At 31.1% G+C, this 17,925-nt stretch overlaps 1 protein-coding gene across 1 annotated transcript in view; it reads right to left on the bottom strand.

Annotated features, from left to right (window-relative positions):
- Positions 1–17,683, bottom strand: part of LOC140447423 (uncharacterized) — a 64,513-nt gene extending 46,830 nt beyond the window's left edge. Inside the window, exons 1-3 of the mRNA XM_072540064.1 lie at positions 17,433–17,683; positions 17,213–17,379; positions 12,151–12,338 (exon numbers count right to left, since the gene is read on the bottom strand). Coding sequence (XP_072396165.1) covers positions 12,151–12,338; positions 17,213–17,363 — 339 coding nt within the window. The 5' untranslated portion in view covers positions 17,364–17,379; positions 17,433–17,683. The remainder of the gene's footprint in view (positions 1–12,150; positions 12,339–17,212; positions 17,380–17,432) is intronic.
- Between the last annotated feature and the right edge of the window lie 242 nt (positions 17,684–17,925).

Below are 17,925 nucleotides of genomic sequence, written 5' to 3' on the forward strand. Positions count from 1 at the left end.
TAATAATTGTTAAAAATTATAAAACATATTCGTTTTTATAATATTTGTTAAATCAAATACAGGGTAAGTCAAAATGCAAGTACATTATTTTCTTGGTAATTTTAAATAGAACACCCTGTATTTTATATCACTATCAAAAAGTACTAATATCGTACTTCAAATTTTATAAAGTACTCCCTATACCTAAAGTTATCAGTTTTCTAGATATTTTTATTTTTCTATCAAAGTATTAATTTGGTAGATATTTTAACGTTTACCAATAATTATTTTGAGTCGGCCATGATTGATTTGTCAGAAACTGACAGTTTGACATTATTGTTTATTAATTCAGTATTGGGATACACCGTAAATTAGCAACAATTATTATTTAGTAATTTTTTAAATTAGCAATAATGAATTTTACTACTGATGAAATGGTAGATATGATCTGGATATTGGGGGAATGCAATAAAAATTCATTACTATCAGCTAGAACTTATTAAGAATGGTTTTTAAATAGGCGGCAACCTAGACAAGATACATTTGAAAAATTGAAAGATCGATTTAACCGCACTGGTAAGGTGGTCCCAAGGTCACCGGAATTCAATAAAATGGACTCATTTTTCGGGGGTTACGTTAAGAACGAAGTATATAAAATGCCACCAACAAGAAGGGATTATGAAAAATAGAATCCGAATTGCATTTCAAAATATTTCTTTACAAATGCTTAGTAGGTAATGTAAGCAACTCTTTCAATGACCGCTTTCAAGTATGCACAGATGTTTTGGGAGGTCATTTTGAACACCTTACTTAAGTAAGATAATTTAAAATTACTATTATTTTTTATAAATTTTATTTCAAATAAATTGTTTTCTTTTATGTGTCGCTATTTCGTTACTGAATTAATAATTATTATTGGTAAACGTTAAAATATCTACCAAATTAATACTTTGATGAAAAATATCTAGAAAACTGATAACTTCAGGTATAGGGAGTAGTGTATAAAATTTGAAGTACGATATTAGTACTTTTTGATAGTGATATAAAATACAGGGTGTTCTATTTAAAATTACCAAGAAAATAATGTACTTGCATTTTGACTTACCCTGTATTTGATTTAACGAATATTATAAAAACGAATATGTTTTATAAGTTTTAACAATTATTAAAAAACTATGGTTGCAATAGATCAATGTTCCTATACTTCTTTGTAATTATACAGGGAGTTAAACTTGATACGATTTTCAGATAATATTGGTTATAACTTTTTAAATACCTGGTATAACATAATAAAACTTTACATTGTTGTGATGTGGAAGTAAAGCAGATTTCAAATTTAAAATAAAATACAGGGTGTTCCATTTAAAAAAACATAAGTTTGGTCTGCCACCATCTTATGGAACACCCTGTAAGATTGTAACTAATTTTAAAATGTGGAGTTTAAAGCTGCCTACAATTTTTGTCAACAACTTTTTTTTGTAATTCTTACTATAACAGATCTACTGAGATTTCTTAATTGTTATAAACAAAGCTGCTATGAATTAAATAAAAAAAGAGGCTAACTTTGTCCCAAATTATTTTAGGACAAATTTTTTTTCTTTTAAATTTGTAAAAAAATTTAGGATTTTTAAATATAAAAAAATAATGTTCTTACAGGCAATGGCTAAAAAGTTATTCTAATTGTTTATAAGCAAAAAATCGACATGTTTTTGCAAAATTATTTTGCAATATTTAAAATTAATTTTCTTAATTTTTTTTTAATGTTAATAATAGAACAAGTCTTCTTCTTCAAGAAACTATCATTACAATTACTAAAACTATATAATTTTCTGACTTATATTGTTGCAAAAAAAATGAATTTGGGATAAACAAATAAAATAACTCTTAAACTATTTGACCGATCACTTTGAAATTTGAACAATATTTTAAGCACTCATAGACACAGCATTCTATGAAATATAAATGTTATACGTTTATTTTCAAAAAAGTTATTAACATTTATAAAAAACCGAAATTTTTCACTCATTTTGCAATTTCCTAAGCAACAAATAAGGATAGAAACATTTAGTAAACGCCATTTTGAAGGTTTTTATATGACTTAAAAGTTTCTTCTCTTGTAAAATTTGTTTAAAATGCTTCACTTTTTGCCGATAGACGAAAAAAGCAAAATTTTTCCGTTTTTTGACCTTAATTTGTTAATAACTAATTAAGTCCAAAAAATCGACTGCAGGAAACATATAGGTTTTTGTTACAGAGGTCCATACTACTCATAACAACTGTCGTTTGCCTGGCCGGACGAGTGTCAAAAACAGGATACTTTTTTTGCTTATTTCCCTGGCCTACAAGCAGTTATTTTGCAAATAAAATACCAATTTAAGTACCGAAATTCTTATATTATATTTTTTTTAATTGTACATATGCAATTAACACCATTTTTTATGATGTATAGAATTATGTTTACAGTTTTTTTAAATTAAAAAAACTAAATTAAAATAAAATTAATTAAAATAAGACGTAACGTTGTCCTTAGCTTGAATAACAGCCTGCATTTTATTAGGGATTGTATTAACTAGGCCTTCACAGAATTCAGGGGTGAAACTCTCCCATATTTCTTGTAATTTAGCACGTAATTGTGGCAAAGTACGTTGAGGGTTATTTTTTAGGCGTTGTTTCATTTCGTGCCAAAGTGTTTCTATTAGATTAAGATCCGGGCTGCTAAAAGGATGTGTCAAAACTTTAATGTCATGTTATTCCATCCATGTTTTTGTAGATTTAGTCGTATGACATGAGGTTCCGTCCTGCTGAAAGATAAAATCTCCGGATGGATATAACTTTGCTGCACTTGGTAGAAATGAATATTCAAGGATATTTTGATATTTGGCTGCGTTTACTATGGCCTGAATAAAATCTAAAGTTCCCAACTCTTTGGGTGACATCCAAATCCACACCATAATGCTCTGTGGAAACTTTACAGTCCTTTTGCGACAATCCTTATCATACACTTTCGATAATCTCCCTCCCACACATACATCAAATTTGCTTTCGTCGCTGTTGGAGAACAATAATCTCCAACCAAATAATTCTATTTCAAAACAAATAAAAATATTTCCGCCGCATCGGTTACCTAAATAAATCCCTTGTCTGCATTGACTTATTTCTTAGAATGTTAATCTCCGCCCATATTGACCTTAAACCGGCAGATCCTTCAAAATGCATAGACAAGTATTTCGGAGGGGCTAGGGGAAGCCAGTGAATTAGCGATCGTCGTAGGGTTTAGACCTACTTTTCAAGTTTCGGAGAGTTTTTCTCCACGTTCGCAATCGCAAGTTACGCAATATATCGGGAACCCGTAATGTGAAGTGTTATGGTGTTTTCGTTCGTAAACTGTAATTTTCTAATTAGGTTCCTTACGATTAGTTATTCACTCACAGTTTATAAGTTTCTATTTCTTGTCCTTTTTCAATTACAGTTCTAGCTAAACAAGTTATTGTTTTATTTCACTCTATCAATCTATTTAACAGGCCAGACTAAATCACATTTAAGAGTCCATTTAAGTTTCTATTACTGAGCATTCGAAGGCAAGCGGAACAATTGGACTTACAGAAAGTACAAACCGCTGAAAGAGACACTGTTAGCAAACAAGACTCTCCCTGAAGGGATGTTGAAAACCGGCATCCCTCCAGTCGCTATAGATAAGTTAGTCCCAGTTATGTTTGGTCTACGAAAGTTTTGATTTAGCCCAAATGTAACGACTCCTTTTTTGAGTTTCCGTCAACAATGGTTTTTCTTTGGCCTACGCGAACTAATCAAAAAATAGAAAATTTAAATCACAAAGAAGAACTTATCAAACATACCTCATAAAAACTAAGACCGCTTTTGTGGATATATTTGTGACAGGATTCTCTGGAAATATTCATCCCAGTTTTTCTATTCCTTCTAGCAGTTACTTCCCGTAGTGTATTTCTACTTTCCGATTTACGTATTCTAATCAAATGCCGTACACTCATTTGAGAAACAGCTTTTTGACGGTCTGAGCTTTTGCCGCTAACATCAATCCTGGCAGTTTCACCATATTTCTTAATAATATTAACAGTAGTTGCTGCTACAGTCAATTTACTGGAAATTTCACGCATTGTTTTCCCTTTACCGTACTGATGAATATTAATTTCTCGAACTTTTGGATCAGTAGGCTTTCCACGTGCCATTATTATAACTCACTCGTAATAAAACTGACGGTTGTCTTTATTCATACTCAAATGACGCCTGACAATTATTGTTGACAACGCCATTACCTACTCGTATGTTTGATTTCAAAGCCTTCTTTGCGTCAGGCTGATAAAATTAAAGGAACGTGAGGAAAAGCAAAAAATGTTCCAATATTTAGTTGTCACCAGTTTTCAATTATCAAACAATTAATTCAATAGTAATCAATATAAAATATATAATTAAGCAGCAGAAATAATTCCATACATTATAAAAGATACAAAATTTTTTGTTAAAATCCTTTATAAAAGGTATATAAATTAAAAAACCCAAACGGGCTATGTCATGAAGACAAAACGTTTTCGGAATCCATATTCCATCATCAGTGTCTAGGTGTACATGTTTTGAGCCACTAAATATCTGGGCAAAAACCCGTTAAAAGTTATATGTTACAATTTAGTTTACATTATTTAGTCTTATATATTAGGATGTTAACATCCTAACTATAATCTCTTCGCTACCTGCCATTAGTGCCCCGGGATCTAAATTTGCATGGCTGACAACGATGAATTTAGTTTTCTTAATATTAAGGTCTAGTCCGTATGTTACGCTCACAGTTCTCACTCGGTCTAGTAAGGCTTGTAGATCATTTAGGCTGGTTGCTAGTAACACAGTGTCATCGGTGTATCGGATATTATTGATGTATTCACCGTTCACTCGGATTCCCATCTCGAGGTTTGTGAGGGTTTCAGTTAAAATTTCTTCAGAGTATATATTGAAAAGAGTCGGCGAGAGCACACAGCCTTGCCTTATTCCTCGCATGATCTTCACTTGGTCGATCAGCTGGTCTTCGACCTTGACTTGAGCACGCTGGTTCCAGTATAAATTCATGACGATTCGAATGTCCTTCTCATCCAATCTTACTCTTTGTAGAGCGGCGACCATCTTCAGGTGCTGACAACGGTCAAATGCCTTGGCGTAGTCAATAAAACAAATATAGACATCATAACTGACATCGCGGCAACTCTAAAGTAGGAATTGTAAGGTGACAAGTGCTTCACGTGTACCCATGGAATTTCGGAATCCAAATTGCATTTCACCGACATTTTCTTCGCATTTCTTGTAAATTATGGCATGTATAATTTTAAGAAAAATCTTAAGTGTATTACTCATTCTCTCTCCTGATGCTAACCATAATATAGCTTCGGCTATTTTTAAAATTTTAAACTGTTTGTCCTTGTGTAGTGTAGTGTAATGTACAATTTTATGTTTATGACATTCTATGATTGTTGGATAGGCCAAAATTGACGAAATGCCCCTGAAGATGCTCTTGGAAGCAAAAGTACTTGGGCAAGATTTAATTAATAAACTATGCTCGATATCTGCCTTTTATTTGATCAAAGTTCATATTATTTTGTTAAGTTACTCTAGTTTAAAAAAAAATGTAGGTTCTACGTGCTATAGAAGCCAAGATATTGCATACTTTGCTAGCGCCCTTCGATTTGAAGTTCCAATAAAAAAAAGGAGTTCGACAGTTCTCCCCTCCACTTTTCCGTGGCGGTATTTTACGAGTAACACCATTTTAACGGCTTATACCTCTTTACTCCTTCACTGTATATGCCGTCTATAAGTTGTATCACAAAATTTAGATCTTCATTTGGAATCCTTTCAATTTTCAACTCTTAATATTAATAAACAATAGAAGTATGATTTTAAAGAATAAAATACTATCTTAGTTCCTATGGGTCATAGAAGGTTGTTTTTCTTTTGAAGTGTGTTTTTTCACCAGCTTTTGATTAAGTCTACATATAAGCGTGTGGCGTAAACAGTATTAAAGTTATTATACATGTTTATAAGTTAAAAAGCCGTTTTTAAAACTGTTTTTAACAAAAAATTTAATAAAACGTTGAAGTTTTTTTAATATAGGTACCCTAAAACTGAAGCTTCAAAAAATAGATTGCAATTTACAAAATATCTGTAGAGTAACTGTTTCGGCAAATACGCTTGTTTAAATCATCGCTCTCCGGGGTGAACAAATTGAATAAGTAGAAACCCTCAATTCAGAAGAGTGATTTCATAGCTTAAACGCCGAATATCCTCAAATTTAAATGTACACAGCGGCCCTCGAAAACTGCCTGTTTTCTCGATTGCAATTTGCGTTTCCTCATAAGAAATTACAGAATATATAAAGTAGTATATTTATTTGTGCTTCTCTATAGTAGACTTGACCAGAAGTTGTTACAGTGTAGCCAATTCTTGTTCACAAGTAGTAATTATGGTCATACAAAACCTGTATTCTTCCACGCAGCGATTATTACCGTCATAAAAATACAAAAAAACATGATTTTTTCAATAGTAAAAATTAAGCACAAAATTGTAATGAAATAAATTTTATTTATATGTTCCGTTTCGTTACATATTTAAATTTATGAAATAAAAATCGATATTTTAAAACATTATTTTTCAATCGTTTGGCAATGTTGGAATTAGCGAGGAAATTCCGTTTTACAATTCGGACCCAGACATGCCATAAAACTAGTTTTTATTATTTTTTCGCCGGAGGAATGGTTCTTTTACATTGGCGTTTCTATGGGTAGTGGTGAGTATATTTTATGTGATAAGTTTGTAAACTTATTGTTGTCAATACTGTTTTAACAATACTGTATTGTAGTATTGATAAAACGTGTTATTGATAATAAGAGTGTTATAGTTTGTCGTTTTATAGTAAATTTTTAGTTATATTCTTATACAGAATTGTTGAAATTATTGTATATATAGTATATACACAGATTATTGAAATACAATGGACGAAAAATCGAGTTGTTCCAAGAGAAGACAGCAAAATTCTGATGTTGATTCCAAAAAGGAAAAGCCGCAAAAGAGACGGAAAATATTAACGTCCGAAGAGAAGGTAATGATACGAAACGTTTATGAAGGAATTGTCGGCAGAAAAATGGCATTAAATGTTAGCCAAGCGGTCGACATTTGTAGCAGTTTAACAAAAGTATCCGTTAGCTGTATTTATCGTGTACTTAAAAATACATCGGAAAATAAAAAGCAAGAAAAAGGTAAAACTAGAGGTAGGAAAAGCATTGTTTTCGATGACGAGACAAGGAATATTATACGTCGAAAAATTCATTCATTTTATTTTCCGAGTGAAATTCCAACACTGAAAAAAATTTCTCAAGAGCTCAAAAACGATGACTCTTTACCCAAGATATCTCATAGGGTCTTAATCAGAACCATGCGCCAAATGAACTTTCGATATGTAAAACGCAACAGAAAAAGTATGCTATTAGAAAAAAATGAAATTATTCTGTGGAGAAGAAAATATTTAGAAGAAATACGAAAAATTCGCAGCACTGGATGCAAAATATATTATTTGGATGAAACCTGGATTAACGAAGGTCATACAGTTGGAAAAGTTTGGCAAGATTTAAATGTCAAAAGTAAACGCGAAGCATTTATAGAAGGCTGGTCTATCTGGCCGCAAGTGAAAGGAAAAGTAGCACGCAATAACAAAACGCTCAAATTAAACGAAGTTAAGGAACTTTTGATTCAAGCAATCCTCCATGTAACTCCAGAGAAATGGGCTAAATGTATAGGCCACATAATTAAAGAAGAATATCGTATGTGGGAACTTGACACTCATGTCAAAGTTTTACTAGAGCCAATTATAATTACACCAGGTGAAGATAATGACAGCGATAGCAGCACTGCATCTTCAGATTTAGACAGCGAATAATATTTTCTAATAGTTTAGTAGGCATCAGCATAAAAAAACCAAAAACAAAAAAAAACGAGAAGAACATAGTAAGTGTGTATAGTGTTTGTGTTTAAATAGAATAGTACAATGTTTTACATCCAAAATTATTTTTATTTTGTTTTTATAGAATTTTATTTTATTTTATAGGATTTTATTTTGTTTTGTTTTATACTGTTTAAGTGTTTTGTTTATTTTATTTAATGGGACAATATGGTTCTTGGCGAACACCCATTTAAAAAAGTGACGCGCCACAAGACATACCTCTCGGGTGGTGTGGAAACTGTCTTAAAATTTGTTTTAAAAAAATTTCATTGTGTAACTCTTTAAGGACGGGTCACGTCAAAAGACGTTTTAGCGTAACTTCCGCGACAGCCTGGTGGCATCAGTAAGCTTTCTGCAAAATTACTTGTTTTTTATAGTTTTGGTTTGTGGCATTCTGTATTTTTAGGAGACTGTATGGAATAAGCCACAAAATATTTATTTATAGGTTTAATTTACTGATTTTTCGATCTCTATAATATATAAAGACATCGTTTTCAAATATACAAGTGATAGTAATATTTATTTTTCTATGGCTTTTTGCTTGCCGTTCTGTATATTTAGAAATAATGTTGGGAATAAGTAACAATATATTTAATTGAAATGTTTAATTTACTGACGTTTCGATCCCTATATAAAGAGATCGTTTTCAAATATACAAATGATAGCAATATTTATTTTTCTGTGGCTTTTTGCTTGTGGCATTCCGTATTTTTAGGGAGAATGTTGGAAATAAGCCACAATACATCTATTTACATGTTTATTTTACTGACGTTTCGATCTCTAGTACAGAGACCGTTTTTAAAGTTAAGAAAAAAAAAGAAAATAATATAAGAATATATAAATATATAATAATAAACAAATAAAATAAATATAACTATAATTTATATCTTTGAAAACGGTCTTTGGATATAGAGATGGAAACTTCAGTAAAAACCTGCAGATAAATATATTGTGGCCTATTTTGAACAATAATATTTAAACAATATAATATAATTAACGTTGAAATAAAAGTGAGTGAACGCCACTGGATTTTCATATGTCTTTCCCCACTTCTACGCCTTCAAACGATGACTCACTCTCCCAAATAGTGAAATTAGAGTTTACTTGCTTTATCTGGGTGATATTTATAGCACACTTTAATAACTCGTTAATTGCCGTAATTTGAAGTAGCTATATTACAAGTTATTCATATTATTGCAAAAATAATAGTTTTTTGTAATTATATCGGTCAATTGTATATTTATTTTAATTTGGATACTCTCAAAATTACATAACTTTTTATGGTCTACAACTTTTATTTGAACCATTTTACTCTAAAATGTATAAGAAACGTTTTATAGACAAAAAATATTTTTGTTCACTTTTTGCGTAAAAAAAAACAACAAAGCAAAATCACCTGTAAGTCTTCACGGATTTCTTATCAGCTACCCTTCATATAGCTTTTAAAACCTTCAAATATCTGTATAAGATTTTTACGTGATTTTTTCACATTAGACTGATAATAACCCAGTCAAAAAAAAGCTGAAAAAATATACAAGTATATAAAGGTTCTGAAAGGTATATGAGGGTAGCTGATGATAATTATGTGAAGACGTAATGCTAATTTTGCTTTGTTTTTTTTTATTGAATAACGTAAAAAGTGAAAAAAAAAAGTTTTTGCGTAAAATAAGTTTCTCATACATTTAAAAAAAAATGGTTCAAATAAAAGTTATAGATCATAAAAAACTCTTTAGTATTGAGAGTCGAAATTAAAATACATAAAGAATTGACAGCGATAATTTCAAAAACACTTATTTTTGTAGTAATTTATAAATGTTAATAACTATGTTAATGAATTTCTTAAGCGTCTTGATGATGAATCTTTAAGAATAATATGTAAAATCTTCAATATCTATGACACAGGCAATATTCCAAGAGATTGGCTAGTTTCAGAATTTATTACGTTACCAAACAAAAGGAGCGAAAATGTGCGGAGAATATAGGCTAATAAGTCTAATGAGCCATACTCAACATTTTCTTAAAATTATACATCGCAGGTATGAAAGGCGTAGGTACGAGAGATGCACTGTTTAGTCTACAGGTATTATTCCAAAGATGCAGAGATATAACTTGCGATATCTACACCTGCTTTGTGGACTACCAAAAAGCATTTGACACAATTTAACACCGAAAAATGATGGGATGTTCTAAGAAAGGGCCAAATAGATGATAAAGACCGGCGTATAATACAAAATTTATACTGGAACCAATCAACCACAATAAGAACAAATCTTAGAGATGAACCGACGGACGCGATCCAGATTCTGCGAAGCGTTAGACGAGGATGTATACTTTCACCTATATTATTCAACCTATATTCAGAGGAAATATTTAGTGAAGCCTTGAAAAATTGAGAACGCTTGCAGATGACACTTATTTTTGTGGACAGTTTAAACAGTTTACAGCAACTAATAAACAAAGTACATAAAGTAAGTGAAAGATTTGGACTACAAGTAAACATATCAAAAACTAAATTTATGGTCATCAGCCAAAACTGCTTATCAACAATACACCAGTGGACTGAGTAAAACAGTTTACCTATCTTGGAACAATAGTAAACGAACCATGGGATTACTCACAAGAAGTAAAATGTAGAATAGAGAAGGCTAGGAGTGCATTCAACAACATGGCCAAACTCTTTAAAAGCCACAACCTTAATCTGGAGATAAAAGTAAGACTCCTACGATGTTATATCTTCTCGATATTATACTACGGAGTTGAATCCTGGACACTCACTGAAGCGATGGAGAAAAAACTTGAAGCCTTCGAGATGTGGCTATACAGAAGAATCCTAAGGATATCATAGATGGACAAGATAACCAACGAGACTGTACTACGAAGAATGGGGAAAGAAAGAGAAGTGATGTATACGATTAAAAGGAGAAAGTTAGAATATCGCGGATAATGAGAAACGACACTAAATACAGATTACTGAAAATAATCCTTCAAGGCAAAGTATTCGGAAAGCGAGGAATTGGGAGAAGAAGAATATCATGGTTAAAAAACCTGAGGAAATGGTTCTCCACAACAACAACTAATCTATTTAAAGCATCAGTTAATAAAATAATTATAGCCAGAATGATCGCCAATATTCGAAACAAATAGGCACCAAAAGAAGAAGAAACAGTTCATAAAAACTATGCACAAAATTATCCACTTAAATATTTTTTTAAATACAACAGGACCATACAAAGAGAGGATTTTATTACAGCTGGAGACCTGAAGAAACGTTGTTTAAAAATTTTAGAAATAAATTGGAAATAATGGCATCCATGAATATGTCGGTATCGGCAAGCAACAAAAGGAATTAGCCTAAATCTTGAAAATATTTTGCATGAAAACATTAATAAATGCATTGTATTATCACTATCTTTTGATGAATCTGCGGACTATATCTAGTGACTGCATTCCTCAAAAAGTATGTATATAAATCCAAGACTGAACAAGAGATACAATATGAAATTATTAGAGGTATAAGCCCCCACCAGCGATTATGAAGATGAACTTGTTGAAAAGGAAATGAAGAAAATCTTCTTTGTTTATTGCAGCGCAGAACAGTTCAGTGGTAGTCGTAGTCGATGAAGAAAATAAAAGAGCAAAAAATGCATGAACCGGTCCATTAAAATCTGATAATGGGAGATTTTATTAGTAAACTGAAAGAGAAAAAGGAAGATCAACTCTTTATGAAAATGAAAATCTTAACAAAAAGACTAACACCTACACTTGATTCAATCTTGGATCAATCCAAAGAGCAGCAAGGATATAGCACAAATGACTACATATTTGCATACCATAAAGATAATTGAAAAATTCATCATGTACAACATACAACTGGTCTTTGCATTTATCGATTACAAAAAGGCTTTTGATTATGTAGAATTTGAAACAGTACTGTTAGCATCAAAACAAGTAGATAGTGCAAGAGATAAAAGTTTAGCCACATCTGGTAACAACTAATAAAAATGTGATGTATTACAAATTATCACATTAATTCACACAATAAAATATTCTTTTAATTCTTCAACACATAACTTCTATGTAAAGACAGAATAGCAGTGATTTTTTGGAAGGACAAGTTAAATGAACAGTTATTATATATTATTTCAAAGCTCAATACTTACAGGAAAGATGAAATATGCACCCCGTATCAAGCTGGCCAAGCAAATGACGAAATAGATCAACTTCTGTGTAGTTACTTTGCACGCCCTGAACAATGTTGGTGATTTCAATCTTCTATATTCAGACATAATGCATGTTATTAGTTGAATAGCACACACTAGACTGATGAAGAAGAAGACTCCCCCGATACCTGTAAAAAAATAGAAAAATGTAAGTTATTTTTAGACACTTAACATGTGTCTTATTAAAAAGGATGCATAAACAAAAACAGACATTTTTTATGAAGTGTCCTTTATTATAATTAAAACCCAGTGCCCAAAAACAAGGTTAAAAACTAGTCTCATCTGCAATGAGTTTACGATCTAAATGAAACCTGTCTCCGGAGTTAATGGAATGAAAAACATGCAGCGAATTGTTCTGCATCAGTTATGTTTAGTATTCGAGCAGTACAGTGATTTTACTATTTATTGATTACTATGAATATCGCATTGTTCATAAAGTTCAGAGGCAGCATTGTGTCCATCCCAACTGTGAAAAGAATGCAAAATCTCGCCATTTGTGTCATCCAAAAACTGTCTTAAGAGAGATATAAAGTTCATCGTTTTTTATATAATGTCAAAAGAATCTTATCCGGAGTTGGCAAGAATAATTGGGCAGAAATACATGGTGAATTTTGTGTGTAAAACATAAAAACACATAGTTATAACATGGTAAAAGAAATTGCAATACCACTATAACCTGCCTCAATCTCATCTAAAGAAGCTCATTTTTTGGCAGGACCATCATCTACCGTAGATTTAGTTGGGGTATAAGATACTAATATAAACGAGATATAAAAGAGATGGTGCATAAATACATCAATTTACCGTGGGTAAATTTACCGGGTATCTACTGGATGAAAAAGGATTTCTTTTTCGTTTTTTTTTGGCACACTTTCAATAAAATTAACATTTATATATAATTAGATGACCACATGAATAAATAATTATGAGAATAGGGCAAGGAATAACGATATGTCATAACAAACTGACAACGAAAACAAGACTAACAAAATATTAAAAATTTTAAGGGTAACGTGCGCAATTAGTATTTTTAAATCTTGCTAGGATTTTCATCAAGCAGTAATTTATTGGACTTCATAAGTTTTTATTAAAATGAAAATTTACACTGCTGAAACATATTTAAAATCTAGTCTTCCTTCTGTTTTACTAGCAAAACAGTCAATAACTCGTTTATTAAAATCTTCAATGTTGTTGCAAAAACACTTTTACAGCTGATAACATTCCCAATGCAATTAGTCTTTCTTCTTTCATCGACTTGAGTAAACAAGTTTTCATCCTCTTCAACATAGGAAAGCATCTTTCAGTTTCGGATGTTGATATAGGCGTAGTCACTACAACTTCCAGCAGCTTAACAGTTTCTTGGAGAGTAGATATAATTTCTTCCTTTGAAAGTAATAACGGCTTCAGAAATGGTTTGCAGTTTTTCTCTTTCATATAGCACTTGCAGTTCTGTTTTTAAACGTTTTTTGAAGTTATACTTCTATACGAGCGGTCGACGTTGGAAATTTGCACGGGAGTGAATCGGTGAAATCATTACATATGTAAGACATGAGTAAGAGAGAGGCAGAAGAGGTTTTCTCTCTCTTTCTCTATCGGGAATAAAAATGTTCCTTTTGTATATATATTTAATATATATATATATATATATATATATATATATATATATATATATATATATATATATATATATATATGGCATAGGAGGACAAATTCGTTAAACTTCCCGTGCTCGAATCGGTATCAATAAAGTGTTATGATCATTTCGGCCTGTCCCAGCCTCATCAGACACTTGGGCTGATACAAATTCAAACTCGGAAAGTCCAACGAATGTCTCCCAAATCTTCACTACAACAGTAATTGGACATTAGTTGGACTTTCCGAGTTTGAATTTGTATCAGCCCAAGTGTCTGATGAGGCTGGGATAGGCCGAAATGATCATAACACTTTATTGATACCGATTCGAGCACAGAAAGTTTAACGAATTGGTCCTCCTATGCCATATATTTGGCCATTTAATACAATAAAGCGATAGCAGCTTTCGCTAAAATATGTAATCTTTTACACATTTCGCATAGCGCAGAGGATACAGAAAACGATATTATCATATCGTTTTCGTTCACGGCCGCCAAAGCAGGTGGCGCCTTTGTCAGCTAACTACTGTTGTAGTGAAGATTTGGGAGACATTCGTTGGACTTTCCGAGTTTGAATTTGTATCAGCCCAAGTGTCTGATGAGGCTGGGATAGGCCGAAATGATCAGAACACTTTATTGATACCGATTCGAGCACGGGAAGTTTAACGAATTTGTCCTCCTATGCCATATATTTGGCCATTTAATTCAATAAAGCGATAGCAGCTTTCGCTAAAAGATTTAATCTTTTATATATATAATATTATATATATATAATATTATATATATATATATATATATATATATATATATATATATATAATATAATATATATTAATATTATTATTTATGTAATACGCTTTGTATTATTTATTAAATGTTCATAATTATTTTAGGCTTTTGTATTTCAAAATAATAATTACAATAAGTCACTGTATGACCGAGAACTGTCAATTTTGAAATACGTTAGTGTCATGTCTAATTGGCAAATTTCTTATGTGTTTGGTTTATACGCTGGTATATGTGAGTTCGAATCCCAATAAGAATTTCCTTTTTTATTTTTGAAATATTTAAAAACCCCACGTTAGTCTTATTAAATATATGTAATATACAGCAAAAATGCTAAATTTTAAAATAAAATGAAAATTTACAACATAATTCGAGTTCTTGGTTTTTTATTTTTATCTTCTACAAACATTTTTTGAAGTTATACTTCTATACACGCGTTCGACGTTGGAAATTTGTGTGTATTCATATAAATTGAGTGAATCGGCAAAATCATTACATATGTATGATATAGGTAAGAGAGAGACAAAAGGTATATTTTCTCTCTCTTTCTCTCTCGAGAATAAAAATGTTCCTTTTGTAAACATATTTTGTAAGTTATGTATATTGTAATTTTTAAATACTTATGAATATTGCATTTTAATTTGTATTGTATTATTATATGGAATTATGTGGCAGTGTATTGTATTGTATTTTTATATTAATAACAAAATTAACAACAAATTTTACTGAAGAGTATGTGTAAAAAAATTTTTTGCATTCAACTCCTATTATACATATATGAAAATAAAAAATGGATATTATGTCAACAGTATCAGAGAACAATTTGTCTGGAAAGTCTTTTTGATATTCGTTAAAGTGTTCTTTTATAAATAATGCGGTAGCTACCAGATATCCTGTAAAAGTAATTTGAACCCTAATCTGTTATAAAATGGAATGGCAAACTGCCAAGGCTTCTATTTTTTTATTTATTGAAACAGATATATCGGAATGAGGACAACATCGCCTTTTTTGAGCAATAGGTTCATTGGTTTTTACTAGCTCCGAATCTAGTTGGTCAATAACTGTATCCATTTCATCACAAATTTTTTGCATTGTATTTTCAAATGTTTGCAGATCTTGTTTAGCCTTAATGGGGTCAGTATGAATTATCTACAGTTGCTTAAAAATTATTTCTACATGTGGAATGATTTTATGAAAAACTGTTAACCAAAATATTAAATCTTTATTCTGTAATCTAAGTTTATATGCACCGGCTTGCTCAATCGTTTCTTAAGCTTATTCAGCACAATCATTTCAGTATTTATAAACTGTATTGACTCCACGGATCGATACACCGACTGTAAGTCTGTAAGCTGACCGCATCTAACCTTTTCCTATGCGTTTGAAGTCAAATCTTGAAGCATACTGAAATGGGCTCAGGTAGTCAACTCCCTTGAATTATTGTTTTTTCGTTAAAATTAAATTATGTTATGATATGATAAATAATGTATGTAGATAATGCATTGATATTAAAAATGCAAGGTAAAGTATTTTTAGTAATCAATATATTTTTCAGAGTCAGTGCCATGGCGCCGTGGCCCTATAGGACTAGCCGCCACTGATATAAACCACATGCACTACTATTATATTATAGTAGTGTATGTGGTCCATAGGCATTACAAAGGAATCAACTACTTTAGACTGATATAAAGATATTGAGGAGAAACTTTCATTATGTGACATGATCAATAAAATATGGGAGATTTAAGAAAAAAACAAAACAATTTCTTTCTTTATTCACAACTTCTGCCAAAATGTAAATAAAACTGTAAATACTTTGCCATTTTCAAAGCCATCTTCCAAAATCACAATTTTATTTCACTATGTGTACTGAAAACTTTTGTTTATCATAAAGACCTTCACTTCTAATCACTTAGATAAAAACTATACACCATATAATAAATAAATATCATTGCTACTACACCACTACACTTTTGGAATAATTAATCACCTTCAAGGAATTACAGTAGAATTGGCAACATGGGAGGCTTCCCTTCAGTGCAAGTGTACTGAACTGAATATTGAAATTGGAAATTGAATAACAATCATCATATTTACATTTGAGTGCATTACATATGGTTCTAATAAAATGAAAAACAATTGTAAATTAAGACAAATTATCCATGTTAATGACACAAAAAGATTAGTCCTTGTATATTTTTAAATGTCAATTTGTTGGAGCAAAACAATTATAATATATTGTCTGTGTATCTGCTGAATAAATATTGATGTTGGTTTATCACTAAGCATTCTATCAGCTTCTGTCTGTGGGATATAGAGAAAATTACAATAACAATTGACTTAATTTTTCTACTTCTAGAGAATATGAAGCAGTTTTCTGTTTCATATTCTGTAAGAAAAAAGGGAGAAAAGCATATTGTTTAACAATGGAAAAAATAACAATATTAGTAACCTGACCTCAATTCTAACTTCCTCTAACAAAAGGATAAAAATAGTTTGTTTAGCATATTTGTTCAACTCAATCAGGACTATATCTATTGTTATTTAAATAGATATGCAAAACATTAGCAAATGCAAATACAAACCTGTGTGGTAAGGTAAATTGGGGCCATCACAGAGATCTCCTGTAAACCTGATATCGCACATACAAGTACCATTGTAACATTCTCCTCTTCCCGAACAATCCCTTGTGCAAGTGGAGGATAGTCCTGACATAATTAGAAGGTGTCGAAACATTCTTATATATACAGTCCTACAATTTAAAAATAGAGAAATAACAGAAAAACACAAATATTTAGTTTGTACCTTATGGACGTCTGTAATTTCCTTTGTCTTTAAAATGATCACAGATGTCCGAACAATCAGTCTATACCACAATTATTATGTTCTTGAGCACACACATTATTTGAACAGAACTTTCATACAAAACAATAAAATCCTTCTCAGTTCTCCATTTTACTGAAGTTCGTTCGCTAATAAAAATACATAAATAGCATAAGAGCAATCAGTTAAGCATAACTCTTTTACTTTTAGTTACTTAAGTTCTCTCTATCTCTGTTTAATACATGGACAGTTATAGTGGATTAGCGTCGAAGGTATACGAAAAATAGTGAACATATGTTCAGTTGAAGGCTAAATGACATATGAAGGAAAATCGATCTTTGCAACTTTTAAAGGTTTGTCACGTATAAAAAGTTGCATAGTTCTAGGTGTAATTGGAATTACAAATTTAAATTTTGGTAATAAAAATGAAAATTAATCATTAACGTGGTATTTCTCTAGGATAGACATAGAGGCA

The sequence above is a fragment of the Diabrotica undecimpunctata genome, chromosome 8, assembly GCF_040954645.1.
Source record: "Diabrotica undecimpunctata isolate CICGRU chromosome 8, icDiaUnde3, whole genome shotgun sequence".
Classification (NCBI taxonomy): Eukaryota; Metazoa; Arthropoda; class Insecta; order Coleoptera; family Chrysomelidae; genus Diabrotica; species Diabrotica undecimpunctata.